The sequence below is a fragment of the Salmo trutta genome, chromosome 2, assembly GCF_901001165.1.
Source record: "Salmo trutta chromosome 2, fSalTru1.1, whole genome shotgun sequence".
In the NCBI taxonomy this organism is placed as follows: Eukaryota; Metazoa; Chordata; class Actinopteri; order Salmoniformes; family Salmonidae; genus Salmo; species Salmo trutta.
In genome coordinates, this window is record NC_042958.1 from 74,828,741 (window position 1) to 74,854,220 (window position 25,480).

Consider the following 25,480-nt stretch of genomic DNA (forward strand, 5'->3'; position numbering starts at 1 on the left):
CAACACCATCATGGAAGCATGGTGGTGGCAGCATCATCCTGTGGGAATATTTTTAATCTGCAGGGACTGGGAAACTGGTCAGAATTGAAGGAATGATGGATGGCGCTAAATACGGGGATATTTTTGAGGGAAACCTGTTTTAGTCTTCCAGAGATTTGAGCCTGGGACTGAGGTTCACCTTCCAGCAGGACAATGACCATAAGCATACTGATAAAGCAACACTCACGTGGTTTAAGGGGAAACATTCAAATGTTTTGGAATAGCCTAGTCAAAGCCCAGACCTCAATCCAATTGAGAATCTGTGGTATGACTTAAATATTGCTGTACACCAGCGGAACCCATCCAACTTGAAGGAGCTGGAGCAGCTGTGCCTTGAAGAATGGGAAAAAATCCCAGGGGCTACATGTGCCAAGCTTATAGATACATACCCCAAGAGACTTGCAGCTGTAATTGCTGCAAAAGGTGGGTCTACAAAGTATTGACTTTAGGTGGGTGAATAGTTATGGCCGGTCAAGTTTTCTGTTTTTTTGTCTAATTTCTTGTTTGTTTCACAATAAAAAATATTTTGCATCTTCAACGTGGTAGGCACATTGTATAAATGAAATGATACAACCCCCCCCAAAATATATTTTAATTCCAGGTTGTAAGGCAACAAAATAGGAAAAATGCCAATTGGGGTGAATACTTTTGCAAGCCACTCTATGTGGCCCCCAGGGGTATGTGCTTAGCCCTCTCTTGTGCTCCCTGTTTACCCCACAGCTGTGTGGCATTCACGACTCCAACTCCATCATAATGTTTGCTGATGACATAACGGTGTTAGGCCTGATCACTAACGGTGATAAGACAGCCTGTAGCCCATGTGTCAAACTCATTCTGTGGAGGGCCGAGTGTCTGCAGATTTTCACTCCTCTCTTGACTTGATTGATAAAAAGGTCACTGATTAGTAACAAACTCCCCCTCTTTGTATAGGTCTTAATTGAAAGGAAAAAACAGCAGAAACTTGGCCCTCCATTGAATGAGTTTGACATTCCTTGCCAACAGACAACAACCTCTAACTCAGCGTCAGCAAGACCAAGGAGCAGATCGTGGACTACAGGAAACATGGGGGTGAACACTCCCATCCACATCGACAGGGACGCAGTTGAGAGGGTGATGAGTTTCAAGTTCCTCTCTGTCCCCATCACTGAGGACTTAACATGGTCCTCTCATACAGCACAGTTATGAAGAAGGCACAACAGCGCCTCTGCTCTTTCAGGAAGCTGAAACGCCACATTTATGTGTCCTTAAAAACAGCTATTCCTTGTGTTTCGATGTGGAGCATATGCAAACCTTTACAGCCTATTTTATAGTTTTTTTAGGCTACATTCCTAAAACAATAATGTTCCACCTCATGGTTCAGCTGTCAGAGACTTGAGCACTAAATGTATCAGCACATTGCAGGCAAAGGCCTCAGTGTCTACTGCATGATTTTGATATTTGTATATACAGTACCAGTCAAAAGTTTGGACACTGTCACATGAGTTGATGCTGGAGAGACGAAGCAGGTACGGGGAGTCAAACATTTAATAAGGAACGGACATGGAACGAGACAGGAACATCGTCAGCATACAAGAAAACAAAGACAAAAAACAATCAATGCATCGGCAGGGAACAGAGCAGGTAAACTGACAAATATAGGGGAGATAATAAACAGACGATAAGTGAGTCCAGGTGAGTCCAATATCGCTGAAGCACGTGATGAGGGAAGACAGGTGTGCGTAATTGATGGCAGGAGTGTGCGATGCAGGGCAGCCTGGCACTCTCAAGCGATCCTGCTACAGCGAGGGAGCCCGATGATCCGGTGGAGAGTGACGTGGGATGGGAAGCCGCCGAGCCAACCGAGGCAAGGAAACCTCTCTAGCCAGCCAGGGCATGAAAGCCCAATGAGCTGGCTTAGGCACCCCCGGTTCCATCGGCGGCGGAATCCACCCCGACGTCACCAACAAAACAAAAAACTCCTGGACCGGCTGGGCGAACAAGAACTGACAATCCGGCTGAGGCCCGATGTGGGATGGGCGCCATCCGAGCCAATCGGGGCAAGGAAACCTCTCGAGCCAGCTAGGGCGTGGAAGCCCGACGAGCTGGCTAGGCATCCCCGGTTCCATCGGTGGCGACCCAGAGCCGATGCCACCATACCAACCGGAATGCCAGTACTCCCCGATGCTTCGTGTGATGGCTGATGCATTCTGTCACATGAGATGATGCTGAAGAGATGAAGCAGGAACGGGGAGTCAAACATTTAATAAGGAATGGAGATGGAACGAGACAGGAACAGCGTCAGCATACAAGAAAACAAAGACAAAAACAATAAATGCATTCTCAGAGAACAGAGCAGGGAAACTGACAAGTATAGGGGAGGTAATAAACAGATGATAAGCGAGTCCAAGTGAGTCCAATATCGCTGAAGCGCATGATGAGGTTAGGCAGGTGTGCGTAACTGATGGCAGGAGTGCGAAAATGCACTGGTTGAGAGAATGACTAGAGTGTGCAAAGTTGTCATCAAGGCAAAGGGTGGTTACTTTGAAGAATATCAAATATCAAGTATATTTTGATTTGTTTTTGGTTATTACATGATTCCATATGTGTTATTTCATAGTTTGATGTCTTCACTATTATTCTACAATGTAGAACATAGTAAAACTAAAGAAAAACCCTTGAATGAGTAGGTAGGTCCAAACTTTTGACTGGTCCTGTATATATATATATATATATATATATATATATATATATATATATATATATATATATGCCCACCCACTTGGGAGCCAGGCCCAGCCAATCAGAATGAGTTTTTCCCCACAAAAGGGCTTTATTACAGACAGAAATACTCCTCAGTTGTATCAGCTGTCCGGGTTGCTGGTCTCAGGTGAAGAAGCCGGATCTGGAGGTCCTGGGCTGGCGTGGTTACACGCTACTCTCTGTTTATCATATATACATAGTCACTCTAACTATACATTCATGTACATACTACCTCAATTGGGCCGACCAACCAGTGCTCCCGCACATTGGCTAACCGGGTTATCTCCATTGTGTCCCGCCACCTACCACCCGCAACCCCTCTTTTACGCTACTGCTACTCTCTGTTCATCATATATGCATAGCCACTTTAACTTCTCTAGGGTACGTGGGACGGTAGCATCCCACCTGACCAACATCCAGTGAAATTGCAGAGCGCCAAATTCAAAAACAGATATACTCATATTACAAATTCATAAAACATACAAGTGTTATACATCGGCTTAAAGATTAACTTCTTGTTAATCCAGCCGCTGTGTCAGATTTCAAAAAGCAAATCATGCGATTATTTGAGGTCAGCGCCCAGCAGACAAATCATTACAAACAGTTACCAGCCAAGTGGTAGTAGTCACAAAAGTCAGAAATTGTGATAAAATTAAATCACTTACCTTTGATGATCTTCATATGGTTGCACTCACAAGACTCCCATTTACTCAATAAATGTTTGTTTTGTTCGATAAAGTCCCTCTTTATATCCAAAAACCTTTGCGCGTTTTGTTCAGTAATCCACAGGCTCAAAGGCAGTCACAACAGGCAGACGAAAAATCCGAAAAGTATCAGTAAAGTTCATAGAAACATGTCAAATGATGTTTATAATCAATCCTCAGGTTGTTTTTAGTAATAATAATCAATAACATTTCAACCAGACAAAAGCTTCGTCAATATAAAAGGAAAACAAGAAAGGCGTGCTCTCGGTAGTGCGCATGAAAAACCTCTGGGACACTGCAGTGTCCACTCATTCAGACTGGTCTTACTCCCTCATTTTTCAGAATACAAGCCTGAAACATTTTCTAAAGACTGTTGATATCTAGTGGAAGCCATAGGAAGTGCAATTTGAGTCCTAAGTCATTGGAATCTGTATAGGCAGTCTGGAAAACTACAAACATAAATAAAATCCACTTCCTGGATGGGTTTTTCTCAGGATTTTGCCTGCCATATCAGTTCTGTAATACTCACAGACAGTATTGTAACGGGTTTGAAAACTTTAGAGTGTTTTCTATCCAAATCTATCAAGAATATGCATATCCTTGCTTTTGGGCCTGAGTAACAGGCAGTTTACTTTGGGCACGCTTTTCATCGGGATGTCAAAATACTGCCCCCTACCCTAGAGAAGTTAACCATATCTACATGTACTTACTACCTCAATCAGCCTGACTAACCAGTGTCTGTATGTAGCCTCGCTACTTTTATAGCCTAGCTACTGTATATAGCCTGTCTTTTTACTGTTGTTTTAATTCTTTACCTACCTATTGTTCACCTAACACATTTTTTGCACTATTGGTTAGAGCCTGTAAGTAAGCATTTCACATTTCACCTGTTGTATTCGGCGTACATGACAAATAAACTTTGATTTGATTTGGGGTTGGATGTACTGACAAGTTCTTTAAAACGATGTTGGAGGATGCTTATGGTAAAGAAATGAACATTCAATTATCTGGCAACAGCTCTGGTTGACATTCCTGCAGTCAGCATGCCAATTGCACGCTCCCTCAAAACTTGAGTCATCTGTGGCATTGTGTTGTGTGACAAAACTGCACATTTTAGATTGGCCTTTTATTTTAGAGTGGCCTTTTTAAGGTGTACCTGCGTAATGATCATGCTTTTTACTCAGCTTCTTGATATGCCACACCTGTCAGGTGGATGGATTAACTTGCAAAGTAGAAATTCTCACTAACAGGGATGTAAACAACATTTGACAGAAATTAGCATTTTGTACGTATGGAACATTTCTGGAATCTTTTATTTCAGCTCATGAAACATGGGACCAACACTTTACATGATGCATTTATATTTTTGTTCAGTATATATAAAGGAAGAGATGCTTAGGCCTAACCCCAGAGAGATAGAGATATTTATGGCACCTGACCACACAACTGAACAGTAGTCCAGGTGCGACAAAACTAGGGCCTGAAGGTCCTGCCTTGTTGACAGTGCTGTCAATGCAAAAGACACTCATTTCTATTCAAAATGCTCTAAGCAGAGAAAGGTGAGACTCTCACGAGCACGTACACAAGCCCACAAGCCTCAGAAGACTCGTCTGAAGGTAGCCCAGTAACAGTTTTTTTTTTAAATATGGAAGTATAAGCATATGGAAGTATTTTAGGGCCTAAAAAAGGGATTAAATATGGGTAAAGAAATATATATTTATATATACAGTACCAGTCAAAAGTTTGGACACACATACTCATTCAAGGGTTTTTCTTTATTTCTACTATTTTTTACATTGTAGAATAATAGTGAAGACATCCAAACTATGAAATAACACATATGGAATCATGTAGTAACCAAACAAGTGTTAAACAAATCTAAATATATTTTATATTTGAGATTCTTCAAAGTAGGCACCCTTTGCCTTGATGACAGCTTTGCACATTCTTGGCATTCTCTCAACCAGCCTCATGAGGTAGTCACCTGGAATGCATTTCAATTAACAGGTGTTCCTTGTTAAAAGTTAATTTGTTGAATTTCTTTCCTTCTTAATGCGTTTGAGCCTATCAGTTGTGTTGTGACAAGGTAGGGGTGGTATACAGAAGATAGCCCTATTTGGTAAAAGGCCAAGTCCATATTATGGCAAGAAGAGCTCAAATAAGCAAAGAGAAATGACAGTCCATCATTACTTTAAGACATGAAGGTAAGTCAATTCGGAAAATTTCAAGAAGTTTGAAAGTTTCTTCAAGTGCAGTCGCAAAAAACATCAAGCGGTATGATGAAACTGGCTCTCATGAGGACAGCCATAGGAAAAGAACACCCAGAGTTACCTCTGCTGCAGAGGATAAGTTCATTAGAGTTAACTGCACCTCCAATTACAGCCCCAAAAAATGCTTCACAGTATTCAAGTAACAGACACATTAGATGACCTGGCCTCCACAATCACCTGACCTCAACCCAATTGAGATGGTTTGGGATGAATTGGACCGCAGAGTGAAGGAAAAGCAGTCAGCAAGTGCTCAGTATTTTAGGGAACTCCTTCAAGACTGTTGGAAAAGCATTCCTCATGAACCTTGTTGAGAGAATGCCAAGACTGTGCAAAGCTGTCATCAAGGAAAAGTGTGGCTACTTTGAAGAATCTAACATCAAAAATATATTTTTACACTTTTTTGGTTACTACGTGATTCCATATGCGTCATTTCATAGTTTTGATGTCTTCACTATTATTATACAATGTAGAAAATAGAAAAAAGAAAGAAAAACCTTTGAATGAGTAGGTATGTCCAAACTTTTGACTGGTACTGTATATAAACTCAGCAAAAAAAGAAACGTTCTTTTTTCAGGACCATGTCTTTCAAAGATAATTCGTAAAAATACAAATCATTTCACAGATCTTCATTGTAAAGGATTTAAACACTGTTTCCCATGCTTTTTCATTGAAACACAAACAATTAATGAACATGCACCTGTGGAACGGTCGTTAAACCACTAACAGCTTACAGACGGTAGGCAATTAAGGTCACAGTTATGAAAACGTAGGACACTAAAGAGGCCTTTCTCCTGACTCTGAAAAACACCAAAAGAAAGATACCCAGGGTCCCTGCTCATCTGCGTGAACGTGCCTTAGGCATGCTGCAAGGAGGCATGAGGACTGCAGACGTGGCCAGGGTAATAAATTGCAATGTCCCTACTGTGAGACGCCTAAGACAGCACTACAGGGAGACAGGACGGACAGCTGATCATCCTCACAGTGGCAGACCACATCTAACGACACCTGCATAGGATCGGTACATCCGAACATCATACCTGCGGGACAAGTACAGGATGGTAACAACAACTGCCCGAGTTACACCAGGAATGCACAGTTCCTCCATCAGTGCTAAGCCTGTCCACAATAGGCTGAGAGAGGCTGGACTAAGGGCTTGTAGGCCTGCTGTAAGGCAGGTCCTCACCAGACATCACCGGCAACAACCATCGCTGGACCAGACAGGACTGGCAAAAACTGCTCTTCACTGACGAGTCATTGTTTTGTCTCACCAGGTGTGATGGTCGGATTCACGTTTATCGTCGAAGGAATGAGTGTTACACCGAGGCCTGTACTCTGGAGTGGGATCGATTTGGAGGTGGAGGGTGTGTCATGGTCTGAGGTGGTGTGTCACAGCATCATCGGACTGAGCTTGTTATCATTGCAGGCAATCTCAACGCTGTGCGTTACAGGGAAGACATCCTCCTCCCTCATGTGGTACCCTTCCTGCAGGCTCATCCTGACATGACCCTCCAGCATGACAATGCCACCAGCCATATTGCTTGTTCTGCGCGTGATTTCCTGCAAGACAGGAATGTCAGTGTTCTGCCATGGCCAGCGAAGAGCCCGGATCTCAATCCCACTGAGCACGTCTGAGACCTGTTGAATCGGAGGGTGAGGGGTAGGGCCATTCCCCTCAGAAATGTGTTGGAACTTGCAGTTGCCTTGGTGGAAGAGTGGGATAACATCTCACAGCAAGAACTGGCAAATCTGGTGCAGTCCATAAGGAGGAGATGCACTGCAGTACTTAATGCAGTTGGTGGCCACAACAGATACTGACTTACTTTTGATTTTAACCCCTCCTTTGTTCAGGGACACATTCCATTTATGTTAGTCACATGTCTGTGGAACTTGTTCAGTTTATGTCTCAGTTGTTGAATTTTGTTATGTTCATACACATATTTGCATATGTTAAGTTTGGGAAAGAGGGGAGGGGAGAGGGGACATGGCAGAACATAGAAGATGAGACTTTTAGGGTCATACATAGGGCAGGAAAAAGGAGAGAATGTGAGGCAGGATTTAGAAAAGAACAGAGGTGAAGGTAGTGTATTGGGAGAGAAGAGGGTGTGGGACAGGACCTACAGTATAGTGCTAGGGTAGCGTATGTTGCAAAAGGGAAAGGGCTGAAGTGGTATAACAGGGCAGTAAAGGACACCTGTGAGCATCTTGTGAGCAGTTGTCCAGCTACTTCTCTGACTCCCACTGTCTGTCTCCTACTTCAGGTGATAGTGTATGTGGAGGATGCCAATGACGAGGCACCAGTGTTCACCCAGCAGCAGTACAACCGCCTGGGTCTGAGGGAGACCGCTGGCATTGGCACCTCTGTCATCGTAGTACGAGCTACAGACCCTGACACTGGTGAGTGTTGTAGTGTAACATGATGTACTACAGTACCCATAACCCTCTGTACAAGCTGGTTTTATTGATAACATATACATTATAATGTACACTAGTACAGTATGTATTGATAAGGAAACGGGACAACATTATGTTAGCTTTATTTACTCAAATAAAACAGAATATTATGTATAGAGCATTATGGGCACTGTAGTGCATAGAGAGGTATGTGTAGCAATGCATGACTACATACTTAAAAACATGTTTTTTCATTTATAATTTTTAGTTTTTTTCTCTTCTCTCCCTTTGCCTCCCTTTGCCCAACCTCCTTTCCTCTATGATTTTCCCTGTCTCTCCCTCTCCTCCCCTCTATCCTACCATTCCTCCATCCAGGTGACGGCGGGGCGGTGGCCTACGCCCTGGACTCCGGCTCCGACCGTAAGTTTGATGTGGACGTGAGCACGGGCCTGGTGACCACTGTAGACTACCTAGACTACGAGACCAAGACGAGCTACCTGATGAACGTGTCAGCTACCGACCAGGCGCCACCGTTCCACCGTGGCTTCTGCATGGTCTACGTGACCTTACTTAATGAGCTGGACGAGGCGGTGGCGTTCTTCTCTGCGGGCTACGAGGTGTCACTCCTGGAGAACATCGCCACAGGAACGGAGGTGGTGCAGGTGCAGGCAAAGTCGGCGGACAACCTCAACCAGCTGTCGTATCGCTTTGACCCGGACACATCGCCAGCCGCACTTGCCCTCTTCAAGATCGACAGTATCACGGTGAGTTGGTGGACAGCCTGGGGTGTAACACCGTATTAGCATGTCTCACTCTTATTGGACAGTTGGGTTAAGGTCAATTCCATTTCAATTCAGGAAGTAAAGATCAAATCCAATTAGGATTTTCCCTTGAAAGCATTCTTCTTGAATTGACTGAATTGAAATGGAATTTAAACCCAACCCTGTTGGATACACTGTACACTGCTCAGCATATATAATACTAGGATAAATCAGGTTGTTTGTTAATTTGTTTTACTCCTTTCTCCCTCTCTTTCTCGTTCTCCTTCTCCCTGTCCATCCCCAGGGCCGTATCACAGTCACAGGGCTGCTGGACAGGGAGAAGGGGGACCTCTACACCCTGACTGTAGTGGCTGACGATGGGGGACCCAAAAAAGACTCCACTGTGGTATGGCAGTCGCTTCTTTTTTTCTTAACCTCTATGGGCTAGGTGGGACGCAGCCAGTGGAATCCCGTGGCGCGATTTTCAAATACCTTAGAAATGCTATTACTTCAATTTCTCAAACATATGACTATTTTACATCATTTTAAAGACAAGACTCTCGTTAATCTAACCACACTGTCTGATTTCAAAAAGGCTTTACAATGAAAGCAAAACATTAGATTATATCAGCAGAGTACCCAGCCAGAAATAAAGAGACACCCATTTTTCAAGCTAGCATATAATGTCACAAAAACCAAAACCACAGCTAAATGCAGCACTAACCTTTGATGATCTTCATCAGATGACACACCTAGGACATTATGTTACACAATACATGCATGTTTTGTTCAATCAAGTTCATATTTATATCAAAACACAGCTTTTTACATTAGCATGTGACTAGCATTCCGACCGAACACTTCCGGTGAATTTACTAAATTACTCATGATAAACGTTCACAAAAAACATAAATTATTTTAAGAATTATAGATACAGAACTCCTTTATGCAATCGCTATGTCCGATTTTAAAATAGCTTTTCGGTGAAAGCACATTTTGCAATATTCTGAGTAGATAGCCCGGCATCACAGGCTAGCTATTTTGACACCCACCAAATGTGTCACTCACCAAACTAAGATTTACTATAAGAAAAATTGGATTACCTTTGCTGTTCTTTGTCAGAATGCACTCCCAGGTCTTCTACTTCAATAACAAATGTTGGTTTGGTTCCAAATAATCCATAGTTATATCCAAATAGCGGCGTTTTGTTCATGCGTTCAAGACACTATCCGAAGGGTAAAGAAGGGTGACGCGCCCGACGCGTTTCGTGACAAGAAATGTCAAAATATTCCATTACTGTACTTCGAAGCATGTCAAACGCTGTTTAAAATCAATTTTTATGCGATTTTTCTCGTAAAAAAGCGATAATATTCCGACCGGGAAACCCTGTTTTAGTTCAAAGACGAAAAAATAAAAACATGGTGTCGCCTCGTGCATGCGCCTCAGTCTCATTGTCCTCAGATCGACCACTATCCAAATGCGCTATTGTTTTTCAGCCATGGCCTGCAAAGCCTCCATTCATCGTTCTGGTGCCTTCTGAGAGCCTATGGGAGCGTTAGAAAATGTCACGTTATGCCAGAGATCCCCTGTTTTGGTTAGAGATGATCAAGAAGGCCAAGAAATAGTCAGAGAGAGCGCTTCCTGTTTGGAATCTTCTCAGGTTTTGGCCTGCCAAATGAGTTCTGTTATACTCACAGACACCATTCACACAGTTTTAGAAACTTTAGGGTGTTTTCTATCCAAATCAAACATTTATATGCATATTCTAGTTACTGGGCAGGAGTAGTAACCAGATTAAATCGGGTACGTTTTTTATCCGGCCGTGCAAATACTGCCCCCTATCCCCAACAGGTTAATTTATTTTTCTTCTTGTTTTGACAGTAGTTGCTTTTTATTCCCGGTTGTCAGGTCTCATCTGTTTTCAATAATAAACCGCGTCACGATGTTTTTATCTGTTTTGTTGTAGAAATGGTCAGTTAATGACAATCTTTATTTTCACCTTTTTACTGCTATCTCATGGGGAAATTGCAGAAGGTAGGTGTTGCTCAGATTACTGTTTTAATTCAAAGTTTTAATTCAAAGCTTAATGAAGTGTGTGTGTACGTCACAAATGTACTTTTGTTTTATTTTTCAAAAGCATACCATGTTAATCAATTTCAATTCAAAGTTTTGTAGCATCTTAGCCCTCTTGTCAATGCCAATCCCTCATTGGCTTTGTCTATACATGTGACAGGTGTCAATCACCATACAGGATGAGAATGACAACAGTCCAGAGTTTGATATCACATCTGATTCATTGGTGGAGATTCCAGAGAACACACCCATCGGGAAGAGAGTGGCTGTGGTGCTTGGGCGCGACAAAGATGCCGGGAAAAATGGACTGGTGAGGAGAGAGAGAAGAGAAGAGAGAGAGAGAGAGGGAGAAGCTCTTCACCTGCTCTCCCTGCTCTCTTTCAACTCACTCCATCCCCTCCTCTTTGTCTCGCTCTCTAAGGTGTACTTCAGGCTGGTGGCAGGGAACATGCAGGATGTGTTTGAGATCCGGACAGTGAACCACACCTATGGAGAGATCTACGTCAACTCCCCTCTGGACCGAGAGTCTGTTGACCGCTACCTGCTCAAGGTTAGACACCTGGGTCACGTTCTATAAGACCCGAGAGTCTGTTGACCGCTACCTTCTCAAGGTTAGACAACTGGGTCACGTTCTATAACCATGTTTCCAAAGTCATACGATTTAAAAAAAATCATGACAGCTCTGATGGAAACAGGCATTTCGGTACAATTTTGTAAATGCCGGCAGATCCTTTGTTCGTTTGACATGTGATCTTTTTGTGTTGGTAAAATTAATTATGTGAGAAATGGCGGTGGAAATGCCTTTATGCGCTAATATTGATATAATAATATCGAAAGAAACTTGGAGTCACGCGATGATATGGTGTGTGGTCCTCCCACTAAGACTCTGGAAACCATGCAGTTTATTAGGCTACAGATTAAATAAATTACAATGAACTTCACAGGGTGGTAAAAGTGCATGGTGATCTTGATAATCTTTTCCGCTAAATATTGAGAGTCTTATTCTGGTGACATGATGATCAATGCTTGATTGCCATTTGACAAATAAAAATATTCTTGCTCTTATCCATAATAATCTCATGTAGACTAGCCTACCCGCACAACCAGCACAGGCACTCCAGATTGAATTTAACTAGGCAAGTCGGTTAAGAACAAATTCTTATTTACAAGGACAGCCTACTCCTTCCTCCCCGTCGGGCAATTGAAACCCGGTCTCCCATGTGCCCTGCCCACATGACACAGGGATTCCTTAGCTAAATAGCCCAGTACTGTACTGCCGACCGTCACGTTGTACAGCACCCTATTTTCCGTTCCATCGTAACAGAAACCCAGAGAGTTTTTCGTTTTTCTTGGAATAGAAACACCATAATATTAATCAAATTAATTAAGCAAGTACCAGTCAAAAGTTTGGACACACCTACTCATTCCAGGATTTGTCTTTGTTTTTACTATTTTATATATTGTAGAATAATAGTGAAGACATCACAACTATGAAATAACACATATGGAATCAGTTAAGAACAAATCTTATTTACAAGAACAGCCAACTCCTTCCTCTCCATCAGGGAATTGAACCCCGGTCTCCCACGTACCCGAATTCTGTAGTACAGACATGGCCTGCTCTCCCTCATGTAAGGAATTAGCCACTTTTGCATGTTTACTACAGTATGTATTGTAGGCTATGTTTACTTGTCGGACTGCATAGTAGCCTAAAAAACAAATGCAGGTGGCTTATAGTACTGTATTTCGTCATCGTCATCTTTATGCTTTCGTAATGAAAAATAATCTTTCAAAATGCAGATGTTGATTTAGTTATGGATCCATAACGAATTACTATGGGAATAAATATCACCGATTTACAGAAATATTGGAACAAAGTTGTGTAATGAAGTCAAACAATTTAGAATCCTCCAATCCTTTTATGCTGTAGCCTACTCTCGACCGTCACGTGGTACAGAGACATAATTTCCATTCCATCCTAATGGAACCCCTGAGTATTTCGTTTTTCATGTAAAAGAAACACCATAATATTAATCAAATTAATTAAGCCAAATTTCTTAAAATCAATCCCATAAACTATGTTATTACAAAAAAGGTTTGAAATTCTCTGGTAATGCCAATATGGAAGACTATCAAATGCTTCTCAAAGATGTCCTCTGGTGGTCAAACTAGCACTAACTCGCATTAACAGAAACAATGGCTGACATTTAGATAATGTGACATAGAATGCTGCAGCAGCCTCAAGGTGTGCTGCAGTATGACACAACTTTTAAAGGAGCAACCACTGTACCTGTACTGTAACTGCGAGCTGTTGACTAGAGCACATGTGCCAAGACCAGAGAAGGCACATTTGCTATTCAACGCAACAGTTTTTGTGACAAAACTATCGGTAGAGTTGAAAATGCAATGGAAACACATTGAAATACATTTATTCAGTGCATGATAACTTAAGTGGAAGAAGTACATTTTGTATGCACTACGTCATCACGCATAGATTTTTACCTGCAACAAGTCAATTTTGTGGAAACACCACTGGTGGATGAATGTGCATTTATCCACCAGTGGTGTTTCCAAACAATTGACTTACCGCTTAAGTTTTCATGTCTTTATGCAGATTCTACAATATTTGCATGAAAATCTGTCGCCAATTAGATGGAAACCTAGCTATTAAGGCACAAGGTAGAAAAACATTATGCAGTGGAAAATGAAATGATAGCTTCTTATTAGATAACTTCAGATTGTCCCTTCCTGTTTGAGTCTATTTTCTTCCATTTCGTGCCTAATGAACGCTACCGCTTACTGTTAAAATGCCACATTCAGGCTTCTCAGTCAGGAACCATATGACAATTACATGTACTCAAGCTACATAGGATGAATATGAAATATTATTATCCAGCATGTCAGCACATGAGCATGTTTTCATTTTTAAATGAATGTTTTGCCAATGCGTGTGCATCCATACGTTGTGTACACATACAGTAATTCCATTGCAGTGTGCTGTATATCCATGTTTATTAATACAACAACAAAACATTTAATTGAAATATTAGCTATTGCCTGAAGCTGAAAAATATAGGAAATTCAAAGCTAATTTGACCTATGAATTAACAATATTTTTCAGCATACACAGCTTAGATACCTTCTAGAGGACAGTATGTTTATTGTACTTCCACAACAGATGTACTCACATTGGATTGGTTGATTAGGATTCCAAACTTCTCTCAAACCGCTTTATACTCTTAGAGTAGATGTATCCCATTAATGTACTTGGTAATGTAAACTTATTTTTGATGTAAGACACACATGCAATCTGGGAATCTTGACGTATACCCATTGGTTCTTGAAGGGGCAATCTAGAGTTCAAAACAACAACAAACCCAACACCGCACCACTCTTTCAGTAAAAAGCTGAGGAACAGGGGTAGTGAAATGTAACCACCTCAAATTCATCAATAGAGCCATGGATACAAAAAATAAAAATGTAACCATATTCAGAGGCTACACAGTGTTTGTTAAAAAAAATTAAATTGTACAAACAATTGAATAGAACAAGCATACAGTGCCTTTGGAAGGTAAAGTGGATTGCGAAAGTATTCACCCCCCTTGGCATTTTTCCTATTTTGTTGCCTTACAACCTGGAATTAAAATATATATTTGTGGTGGTTTGTATCATTTGATTTACACAACATTATCCTGCTGGAAGGTGAACCGCCTTCCCAGTCTCAAATCTCTGGAAGACTGAAACAGGTTTCCCTCAAGAATTTCCCTGTATTTAACGTCATCCATCATTCCTTCAATTCTGACCAGTTTCCCAGTCCCTGCAGATGAAAAATATTCCCACAGGATGATGCTGCCACCACCATGCTTCACTGTGGGGATGGTGTTCTAGGGTGATGTGAGACGTTGGGTTTGCGCCAGACATAGCATTTTCCTTGATGGCCAAAAAGCTCAATTTTAGTCTCATCTGACCAGACTACCTTCTTCTATATGTTTGGGGAGTCTCCCACGTGCCTTTTGGCGAACACCAAACGTGTTTGCTATTTTCTTCATTAAGCAATGGCTTTTTTTCTGGCCACTCTTCAGTAAAGCCCAGCTCTGTGGAGTGTAGTACGGCTTAGATTGGTTCTGTGGATAGATTCTCCAATCCCCACGATGGAGCTTTGCAGCCCCTTCAGGGCTATCTTTGGTCTCTTTGTTGCCTCTCTGATTAATGCCCTCCTCACCTGGTCCGTGAGATTTGGTGTGCGGCCCTCTCTTGGCAGCTTTGTTGTGGTGCCATATTCTTTAAATTTTTTAGTAATGGATTTAATGGTGCTCCGTAGGATGTTCAAAGTTCCTGATATTTTTGCTATAACCCAACCCTGATCTGTACTTCTCCACAACTTTGTCTTGGTGGTGCCCCTTGCTTAGTGGTGTTGCAGACTCTGTGGCCTTTCAGAACAGGTGTGTATTTACTGAGATCATGTGACAGATCATGTGACACTTAGATTGCACACAGGTGGACTTTATTTCACATATGCATATGCACCCACCACTTTTCTGTTATTTTTTTTTGGGGGGGGGGATTTTTTTAAACAAGTAATTTTTTCATTTCACTTCACCAATTTTGACTATTTTGTGTATGTCCATTGCATAAAATCCAAATAAAAATCCATTTACATTACAGGTTGTATTGTAACAAAATACCAAGGAGGATGAATTCTTTTGCGAGACACTGTAATCAGACCCCTTGACTTTTTTCACAATTTGTTAGGTTACAGCCTTATTCTAAAATTGATAACATGTTTTTTCCCCTCATCAATCTACGCAGAATACCTCATAATGACAAAGCAAAAACAGGTTGTTAGAAATGTTGGCTAATTGATATAAAATATAAATGAAATATCACATTTGCATTAGTATTCAGACCCTTTACTCAGTACTTTGTTGAAGCACCTTTGGCAGCAATTACAGCCTCAAGTCTTCTTGGGTATGACGCTGCAAGCTTGGCACTCCTGTATTTGGGGAGTTTCTCCCATTCTTCTCTGCAGATCCTCTCAAGGTTTGTTTGGTTTGATGGCGAGTGTTGCTTCACAGCTATTTTCAGGTCTCTCCAGAGATGTTCGATCAGTTTCAAGTCCAGGCTCTGGTTGGGCCACTTAAGGACATTCAAAGACTTGTCCCAAAGCCACTGCAGCATTGTCTTGGCTGTGTGCTTAGGGTTATTGTCCTTTTGGAAGGTGAACCTTTGCCCCAGTCTGAGGTCCCGAGCACTCTGGAACAGGTTTTCATCAAGGATCTCTCTGTACTTTGCTCCATTCATCTTTTGCTTGATCCTGACTAACCTCCCAGTCCCTGACACTGAAAAACACCCCCATAGCATGATGCTATCACCACCGTGCTTCACCATACGAATGGTGCCAAGTTTACTCCAGATGTGACGCTTGGCAATCTTGGTTTCATCAGACCAGATAATCTTGATTCTCATGGTCTGAGAGTCTTTAGCTGCCTTTTGGCAAACTCCAAGCAGGCTGTTATGTACGTTTTACCGAGGAGTGGCTTCCATCTGGCCACTCTACCATAAAGGCCTGATTTGTGGAGTGCTGCAGAGATGGTTGTCCTTCTGGAAGTTTCTCCCATCTCCACAGAGGAACTCTAGAGCTCTGTCAGAGTGACCATCGTGCTCTTGGTCACCTTCCTGACCAAGGCCCTTCTCCCCCGATTGCTCAGTTTGGCCGTGCAGCCAGCTGTAGGAATTGTCTTGGTGGTGCCAAACTTCTTCCATTTAAGAATGATGGAGGCCGCTGTGTTCTTGGGGACCTTCAATGCTGTAAAACGTTTTTGGTACCCTTTGCCAGATCTGTGCCTCAACACAATTCTGTCTCCGAGCACTACGGATAATTCCTTCGACTTCATGGCTTGGTTTTTGCTCTGACATGCACTGTCAATTGTTAGACCTTATCTTGACAGGTGTGTGCCTATCCAAATCATGTCCAATCAACTGAATTTACCACAGGTGGACTCCAATGAAGTTGTAGAAACATCTCAAGGATAATCAATGGAAACAGGATGCACCTGAGCTCAATTTCGAGTCTCGTAACAAAGGGTCTGAATACTTATATAAATAAGGTATGTTTTTTTATTTTTAATATATTTGAAAAAAAATCTTGAGAGCAGAGGACAACCCTGGGGGGGCCCCTGTGTTAAGGGTCATTGTGGAGGAGGTGTGGTTGCCAATACTCATAGCCTGTGGTCTGCCCGTCAGGAAGTCCAGGATCCAGTTGTTGAGGGTTGTGTCCAGACCCAGGGCTCTAGAGATTGGTGTCGAGCTTGGAGGGAACAATAGTGTTGAATGTAGAGAATGGCGCCAAAGGGGATGGCTGTCGTTTTACAGGCTCCTAACCAATTGTGCTATTTTGTGTGTTTTTTTTTTATGTTTGTAACTTAAATTGTACGTAATGTTTCTGCCACCAAAAAGAGCTTCTGGATATCATAACAGCGATTTCTCACCTCGAACCGGACAAAGATTTTTTCTTTAAATGTCGGACACGAAGGATTTACTGCATATGCCCAACCAGGACCAAATCCCAGTCATTCGCATGAAGAGAAGATGCCGATACTGGGGATGCAGGTCGGAATGTCTTGTGAGAATTCATTGGCGAGTTGGTAACCTGCCTCTACCATCTGTCCTATTGGCCAACGTGCAATCATTGGAGAATAAACTGGATGAGCTCTATTCAAGACTATCCTACCAATGGGACATTAAAAACTGCAACATCTTATGTTTCTCTGAGTTGTGGCTGAACGATGTAGTGGAATTTCTAAATACTATCAAATGAGGAGAGACGAGCTTATCACACAAGTCAGAGTTATACTTAAATGAAATGTTTATTAACTTATTAATAAGGGAGCAGGTCACATCAAACACAAATTAATGGAGTGAGTGCTCACTGAGTGGAGTAAGCCTCTGGGTTATATACTATCTCAGGATAGGTCAGGATAGATGCAACCTCAGAGATGACGTGCTTGTACAATGGTTCCAGACACTAACCCCACACATCCTGTGTCAGACCTTAGGCCCCAAATACAAGGAACTTGTTGTTTTGTTCAGTACTAAGAACTTAGGACATTTGTTGTAACTTAGTTTCCACCTTGAGCTAGGGGAGAGAACAATCTCCCCCTATCAGGAGGTAACTGAAGCACAGACACTGAGGAGACAAGTGATTGGTTCCCCAATACGCACGCCATCCCTTCACATGGTTTGCAATAGAGACACACAGTTCATATATGGAAACAATATTTCCTTCTGACCTCCTTTGCCATACTCCTTGCTGATATTCTGCAGAGCAACAGGGACATGTGATAGACAAGCCTGACTTCTCCACTCTCTGGACCCAAGGTGACTGAGGCCCATTTGAGGGAGGAAGTGCAGCTGCCAACACCAGAGTCGAAAGGAGACATTCTAATAACAAGAGTTTTCAACAGTTCAATCATATAAACATATTCTGCAGATAAGACATCTTAATTATCTATGTTACTTAGCTAATTCTGATTTGGCCACCACAACGACGACAAAGATAATATACAGTTGGCTGTTTTTTCCGTGCATCGGCAAGACAGAACAGCTGCCTCCGGTAAGACAAGGGATGGCGGTCTGTATCTATTTGTCAATTAAAGCTTGTGCGTGAAATCAAATATTCAGGAAGTCTCGAGGTTTTGCTTGCCTGAGGTAGAACAGGTAGGACAGGAGGGCACTAAGCACGCACCCCTGAGGGCCCCCGAGCTACAAGACTGCTGAACAATTTATCAAATGGCCACGGACTATTTACATTGACACCCCCCTCCTTTGTTTTTCCACTGCTGCTACTCACTGTTAATTATCTATGCATAGTCATTTAGTCATTTAGTCATTTAGCAGAGGCTCTTATCATGTCATGACGTTGGCCTCTTTGGGTACAGGAAGGACAGTTGACCCCCTCCCCTTTGTACCATCACCCAACCTACCTTCCCCCCCAACCCAGGGTTGTAAAAATTCCAAGAGGAGAATCTACTACAACATGTTTCATAGAGAGACAAAGGAAATTCTTCCAACTCATAGAATTGGAGAACCTAGCGACATGTGTGTTCTGGAGAAGATATGGAAGATTGATGAAGACTCCAGCTACGAACTGATCCGCTTGGTACAATTTTGTGATACTCAGAAGAGACAATATAGCCATATTACCCTAAAACGGTCTACATGATAGCCTCAGCGATGAGACTGAATCCACATGGTTGTATACAATGTATTATTAAGGATAAAGCTATTTGTAATACATTGAGATGCTATGTACTGATGTTAATGTGATAGAATTATATTTCTGTAACCAAGTCTAGCTCAGTCATAGGCACGCCCCCAGGGACACATACAGGACCAGGCGTCATTTGACAAGCCTGTTCTCTGGGCCCTATAAAACACCCCCTGATTTACATTTCTACAGACCAGGCCTACACTCCATTGCGAGTTGGCTCATAGGTTTGACCAGCCAAGTACTCTACTGAAAGTGAACCATACCACGTGGTTAACTTTTAGACTATCGATATCGACAGAATAAGAACAAGTCTTTGATATTAATTATTAGTCTGCAGCTAAGTAAATTATATCATCGAACGCGAAGACCAACCACATCCATTCTATGACGACATTCATGAATGTCGCTCTGACAGATCCATTCTAACCGAGAGAGAGAGAGAACGCTGACAAACTCTCCATCAGAACAAAACTCTCCAACAAGAATCCCGACGACACATGAGCGTAAATATATATTGATTGCAAAGGTTCCCGAATGAGTGAGCCTTCAATTGGCAATTGTTAATATTAATGAACTCTGTGTAACTTCTCAGCTTACCGTTTTATGACCCATTGTCTAACAGACCAGCCATGCTTGTTAGCCAGTAGGGCACATTCCTCTACCCATCATTGGTGACGATAATTACTGTTTGTATGTTTTCTGTTAATTACTTAGTGTAGTAAATAAATGATTTTAAGACAATTGATGTATGGATGATTTTAGTAAAGACTGGGTTCGTGCAGATAACCAAGAATTACAACTTTCATGATGAGACTGAAACAACATACGGGTTAAGATTGACTGCTATCGATGTAAAATATTACTAAGTATTTTAAGAGTTTATTCAGAGGATAACAGCTCTATAAACGTTCTTCTGTGGTGCCCCGACTTTCTAGTTAATTACATTTACATGATTAGCTTAATCAGGTAATATCAATTACAGAGAAATAATTTTATAAGTTAGCATGTCATATCACTTAATCCGGCATAGCCAAAGACACGACAGTCACTTTACTCCAACCTCACGTAAGGTTATATTCGGTGCATGTGACAAATACATTTTTTATTTAATGTAATCCATGGCTTCTGGTTGGGACATGTACGTACTGTCACAGTGGGGATGACGTCGTCAATGCACTTATTGATGAAGATGGTAACTGAGGTGGTATACTCCTCAATGCCATTGAATGAATCACGGAACATATTCCAGTCTGTGCTAGCAAAAATGTCCTGTAGTGTAGCATCCGCGTCATCTGGCCACGTCCGTATTGAGCGAGCCACTGGTACTTCCTGCTTTAGTTTTTGCTTGTAAGCAGGAATCAGGAGGATATAATTATGGGCAGATTTTCCAAATGGAGGGCGAGGGAGAGCTTTGTATGCATCTCTGTGTGTGGAGTAAAGGTGGTCTAGGGTTTTTTTTCTTCTCGTTACACATGTAACATGCTGGTAGCCATTTTAGTTTGCCTGCGTTAAAGTCGTCGGCCACTAGGAGTGCCGCTTCTGGATGAGCATTTTCTTCTTTGCTTATGGCCTTATACAGCTCCTTGAGTGCAGTCTTAGTGCCAGCATCGGTTTGTGGTGGTAAATAGACACCTATGAATAATATAGATGGTAGGTAGTGTGGTCTACAGCTTATCAATGAGGTACTCTACTTCAGGCGAGCAATACCTTGAGACTTCTTTCAAATTAGACATCGCACACCAGCTGTTATAGACAAATAGACACACACCCCCGCCCCTCGTCTTACCAGACGCAGCTGCTCTGTCCTGCCGATGCACAGAAAACCCAGCCAGCTCTATATTATCCTTGTCGTCATTCAGCGACGACAGTGAAACTTAACCTCTATGGGCAAGCGTCCCACCTACTCAACAGCCAGTGGAATCCCGTGGCGCGATTTTCAAATACCTTAGAAATGCTATTACTTCAATTTCTCAAACATATGACGATTTTACACCATTTTAAAGACAAGACTCTCGTTAATCTAACCACACTGTCCGATTTCAAAAAGGCTTTACAACGAAAGCAAAACATTAGATTATGTCAGCAGAGTACCCAGCCAGAAATAATCAGACACCCATTTTTCAAGCTAGCATATAATGTCACAAAAACCAAAACCACAGCTAAATGCAGCACTAATCTTTGATGATCTTCATCAGATGACACACCTAGGACATTATGTTACACAATACATGCATGTTTTGTTCAATCAAGTTCATATTTATATCAAAAAACAGCTTTTTACATTAGCACGTGACTAGCATGTGACTAGCATTCCGACTGAACACTTCCGGTGAATTTACTAAATTACTCACGATAAACGTTCACAAAAAACATAACATTATTTTAAGAATTATAGATACAGAACTCCTTTATGCAATCGCTATGTCCCATTTTAAAATAGCTTTTCGGTGAAAGCACATTTTGCAATATTCTGAGTAGATAGCCCGGCATCACAGGCTAGCTATTTTGACACCCACCAAGTGTGTCACTCACCAAACTAAGATTTACTATAAGAAAAATTGGATTACCTTTGCTGTTCTTCGTCAGAATGCACTCCCAGGACTTCTACTTCAACAACAAATGTTGTTTTGGTTCCAAATAATCCATAGTTATATCCAAATAGTTTTGTTCGTGCATTCAGCTCACTATCCGAAGGGTGACGTGCGAGCGCATTTCGTGACAAAAAAATTCAAAATATTCCATTACCGTACTTCGAAGCATGTCAAACGCTGGTTAAAATCAATTTTTATGCTATTTTTCTCTTAAAATAGCGATAATATTCCAACTGGGCAACGTTGTATTCATTCAAAGGCTGAAAGAAAAAAATTGAGAAGTCTCATGACCGCGCATCTCCAGTCTCACTGTCCCCAGGCTGACCACTCACAAACAGAGCTGCTGTACTTTGCCAAGAGACAGCAGACACCCCATTCCACTTTCTGGCGGCTTTAGAGAGCCAATGGAAGCCTTAGAAAGTGTCACGTTACAGCACAGATGCTGTAATGTGTAACGGCTGTCGTATTGTAGAGAGGACCAAGGCGCAGCGGGTTGCATGTTCATCATTATATTTAATGAATAAAGATAACACGAAACAAAACAATAAACAAAAAACGACAGGTGACAGTTTCACAGGCTACAATAATCACTAGCAGTGCGAAATACAACTACCCACAAATCCCCAGGTGAAAACACGCAACTAATATGTGACTCCCAATCAGGAACAACGACGTACAGCTGTTCCTGATCGGGAGCCACACAGACCACACAGAAATAAACAAACTAGAAAACCAACCTAGAATACAAAACCCCGAACATACACCAAAACCCCGTAATACATAAATAAAACACCCTTCTACAATACACATCATCCTCGAACCACATAAAACAAATACCCTCTGCCACATCCTGACCAACCTACAAATAACCCCTATACTGGTCAGGACGTGACATAATGTCGATAGAGATGCAACAGAAGGACAACAAATTGTCAGACAGGGCACTTCCTGTATGTAATCTTCTCAGGTTTTGGCGTGCCATATGAGTTCTGTTATACTCAGACACCATTCAAACAGTTTTAGAAACTTTAGAGTGTTTTCTATCCAAATCTACTAATTATATGCATATTCTAGTTTCTGGGCAGGAGTAGTAACCAGATTAAATCGGGTACATTTTTTATCCGGCCGTGAAAATACTGCCCCCTATCCCAAAGAAGTTAAGGCTGGTTTCGGAGCCCTACGTGATTTCTGTGATTTTCTGTGATTTCTGTGATTTTCTGTACTCACACACACACAGCCAGTGTGGGGCTTACAGACACACAAAGCCTGTAATGGTTACCGCCATTCGAACCATCAAAGAACCATCAGACCTAAAACTCTGAAACTTTTTAAACCTGTTCTAAAGCTTAAGTCAGTAGTGCACGATGAGTTATGTGGCCCTAGAAGGTCGAGAAACAAGCCGAGAAACAGCCTCGTCCATTTACAATATCTTCAATTAATTTTTAACTTCTCTAAAATGACGACATTTAGAAAAGTCCAAGAATCACAAGACTAGGTGCATTGAAACCGCCTTGGCCCATAGAGACGGAACCTACAAGTTTCTGTCCGAAAGCTCTTTCAGGGACCCCATAGCAATGCCGAAAAAAGTGCATTTTCAGCACTAATTAAGATCGCTGCTTGGGCCGAAACTCGGGATTCGGGTTCGGCTCAGCTAGGCCTACACATAATGTCAAACTGGACCCACAGCTAGAACGTAACTGCGTGTTTTAACAGAAGGCGCTGTGAATTTTGGGCCGGCTCTGAAATAAGTGATAGTTGGCTTCTAAACAAGTTAGACCAAGTGGATTTGGTGTCAGTATGTATCTGTTTGGTGTCAGTATGATATCTTATTGACTGATGGATGGCTAACTTAATGGCTGACTATCCATTTCCAATAAGTTTAAACAGTGATTTACCATCACCAAGTGGACTGGCTGAAATCAACACTGAAAGTGTTGGCAAATGGCATCACCGTAGACCTAGGTGGTGCCAAGTTTAACGAGTTGCCCCACTTGACTGTAGCTCGCTAGGTCTGACCGCAGCGACCGTGCAAATAGTATCAATCTGTCGTTAATGACAATCCATCAGGCCACTATTATGATTACCTGTGTTGATTTTAAGCTTCCTGGTACAACCGGAAGTTGTTAAATTGACCCTAAAAGAAAAATGTTTTCACTCAGTGAAAAACAGTTAGTGAAAAACACTGCATTAAAAGACTTGAAATGCCTTAAATTTAGGTCGCAGTGTCTTTTTCCAATAAGTTTAAACAGTGATTTACCATCACCAAATGGACAGCCTGAATTTAACACCAACGAGAGATGGAGAGGAACCACTATCACTGCTCAGCCTTCCTGAGTTCAACGAGCCAGTCAATTGGGCATTTCAGCAATATATTAGAGCATGTTCAATTCGTGACGGTACATGCCCATTGTAATAGATTGCTAATGGACAGTGTCCAATACACATAATACATTGCCAGTCTTAACACGTTATACTGCAGTTGGACAGTGTCCATTGCCAATATATTGCTATTGTACAGTGTCCATTACATATATGCTATATTGTAAGTGTGAACATGCTCTTCTGAAAGTTGACAGTGTCCATTGCCAAGTACTTCCCATTATGAAATGAACATGCTGAATCAACACCAATGACACATTCTGACTTCCTATGACTTCCGATGATCAAACATGACAAATAGACCTAGGTTTATTCAAGGCTTAACACAGTGATATATATCATTTGGACATGGCTCTGTGACTTAAGGGTTCAGAACCAGACTTCCTATGATCATATATGGCAAATGGACAAAACATGAGCCTTATGGACAAACTCGCATAAAATAAGACAAATATATGTCCATACAGTTAAAAAAAAAAAATCTAAATCAAATTTATTTATATAGCCCTTCGTACATCAGCTGATATCTCAAAGTGCTGTACAGAAACCCAGCCTAAAACCCCAAACAGCAAGCAATGCATGTGAAAGAAGCACGGTGGCTAGGAAAAACTTCTTAGGAAAAACTCCCTAGAAAGGCCAAAAATCTAGGAAGAAACCTAGAGAGGAACCAGGCTATGAGGGGTGGCCAGTCCTCTTCTGGCTGTGCCGGGTGGATATTATAACAGAACATGGTCAAGATGTTAAAATGTTCATAAATGACCAGCATGGTCAAATAATAATAATCATAGTAGTTGTCAAGGGTGCAACAAGCACGTCCGGTGAACAGGTCAGGGTTCCATAGCCGCAGGCAGAACAGTTGAAACTGGAGCAGCAGCATGGCCAGGTGGACTGGGGACAGCAAGGAGTCATCATGCCAGGTAGTCCTGAGGCATGGTCCTAGGGCTCAGGTCCTCTGAGAGAAAGAAAGAAAGAGAGAAAGAGAGAATTAGAGAGAGCATATTTATATTCACACAGGACACCGGATAAGACAAGAGAAATACTCCAGATGTAACAGACTGACCCTAGCCCCCCGACACATAAACTACTGCAGCATAAATACTGGAGGCTGAGACAGGAGGGATCAGAAGACACTGTGGCCCCATCCGATGATACCCCCGGACAGGGCAAAACAGGCAGGATATAACCCCACCCACTTTGCCAAAGCACAGCCCCCACACCACTAGACCTAGTTTCCTACAGTTCCTACATATGGAAGATTTTGAAT

At 41.9% G+C, this 25,480-nt stretch overlaps 1 protein-coding gene across 4 annotated transcripts in view; it reads left to right on the forward strand.

The window, feature by feature from the left end:
• Nucleotides 1-25,480, forward strand: part of LOC115162910 (cadherin-23) — a 712,130-nt gene that overhangs the window by 519,187 nt on the left and 167,463 nt on the right. For 3 of the 4 annotated variants that reach the window (XR_003869666.1, XM_029714423.1, XM_029714440.1), the window contains exons 30-35: nucleotides 8,011-8,146; nucleotides 8,519-8,907; nucleotides 9,209-9,310; nucleotides 10,936-10,938; nucleotides 11,138-11,287; nucleotides 11,399-11,527. Coding sequence is in view for 3 of the 4 variants with exons in the window: in XM_029714423.1 (XP_029570283.1) it covers nucleotides 8,011-8,146; nucleotides 8,519-8,907; nucleotides 9,209-9,310; nucleotides 10,936-10,938; nucleotides 11,138-11,287; nucleotides 11,399-11,527 (909 nt within the window). In the remaining variant the exon portion in view is untranslated. The remainder of the gene's footprint in view (nucleotides 1-8,010; nucleotides 8,147-8,518; nucleotides 8,908-9,208; nucleotides 9,311-10,935; nucleotides 10,939-11,137; nucleotides 11,288-11,398; nucleotides 11,528-25,480) is intronic. The other variant, XM_029714433.1, reaches the window with a different exon arrangement.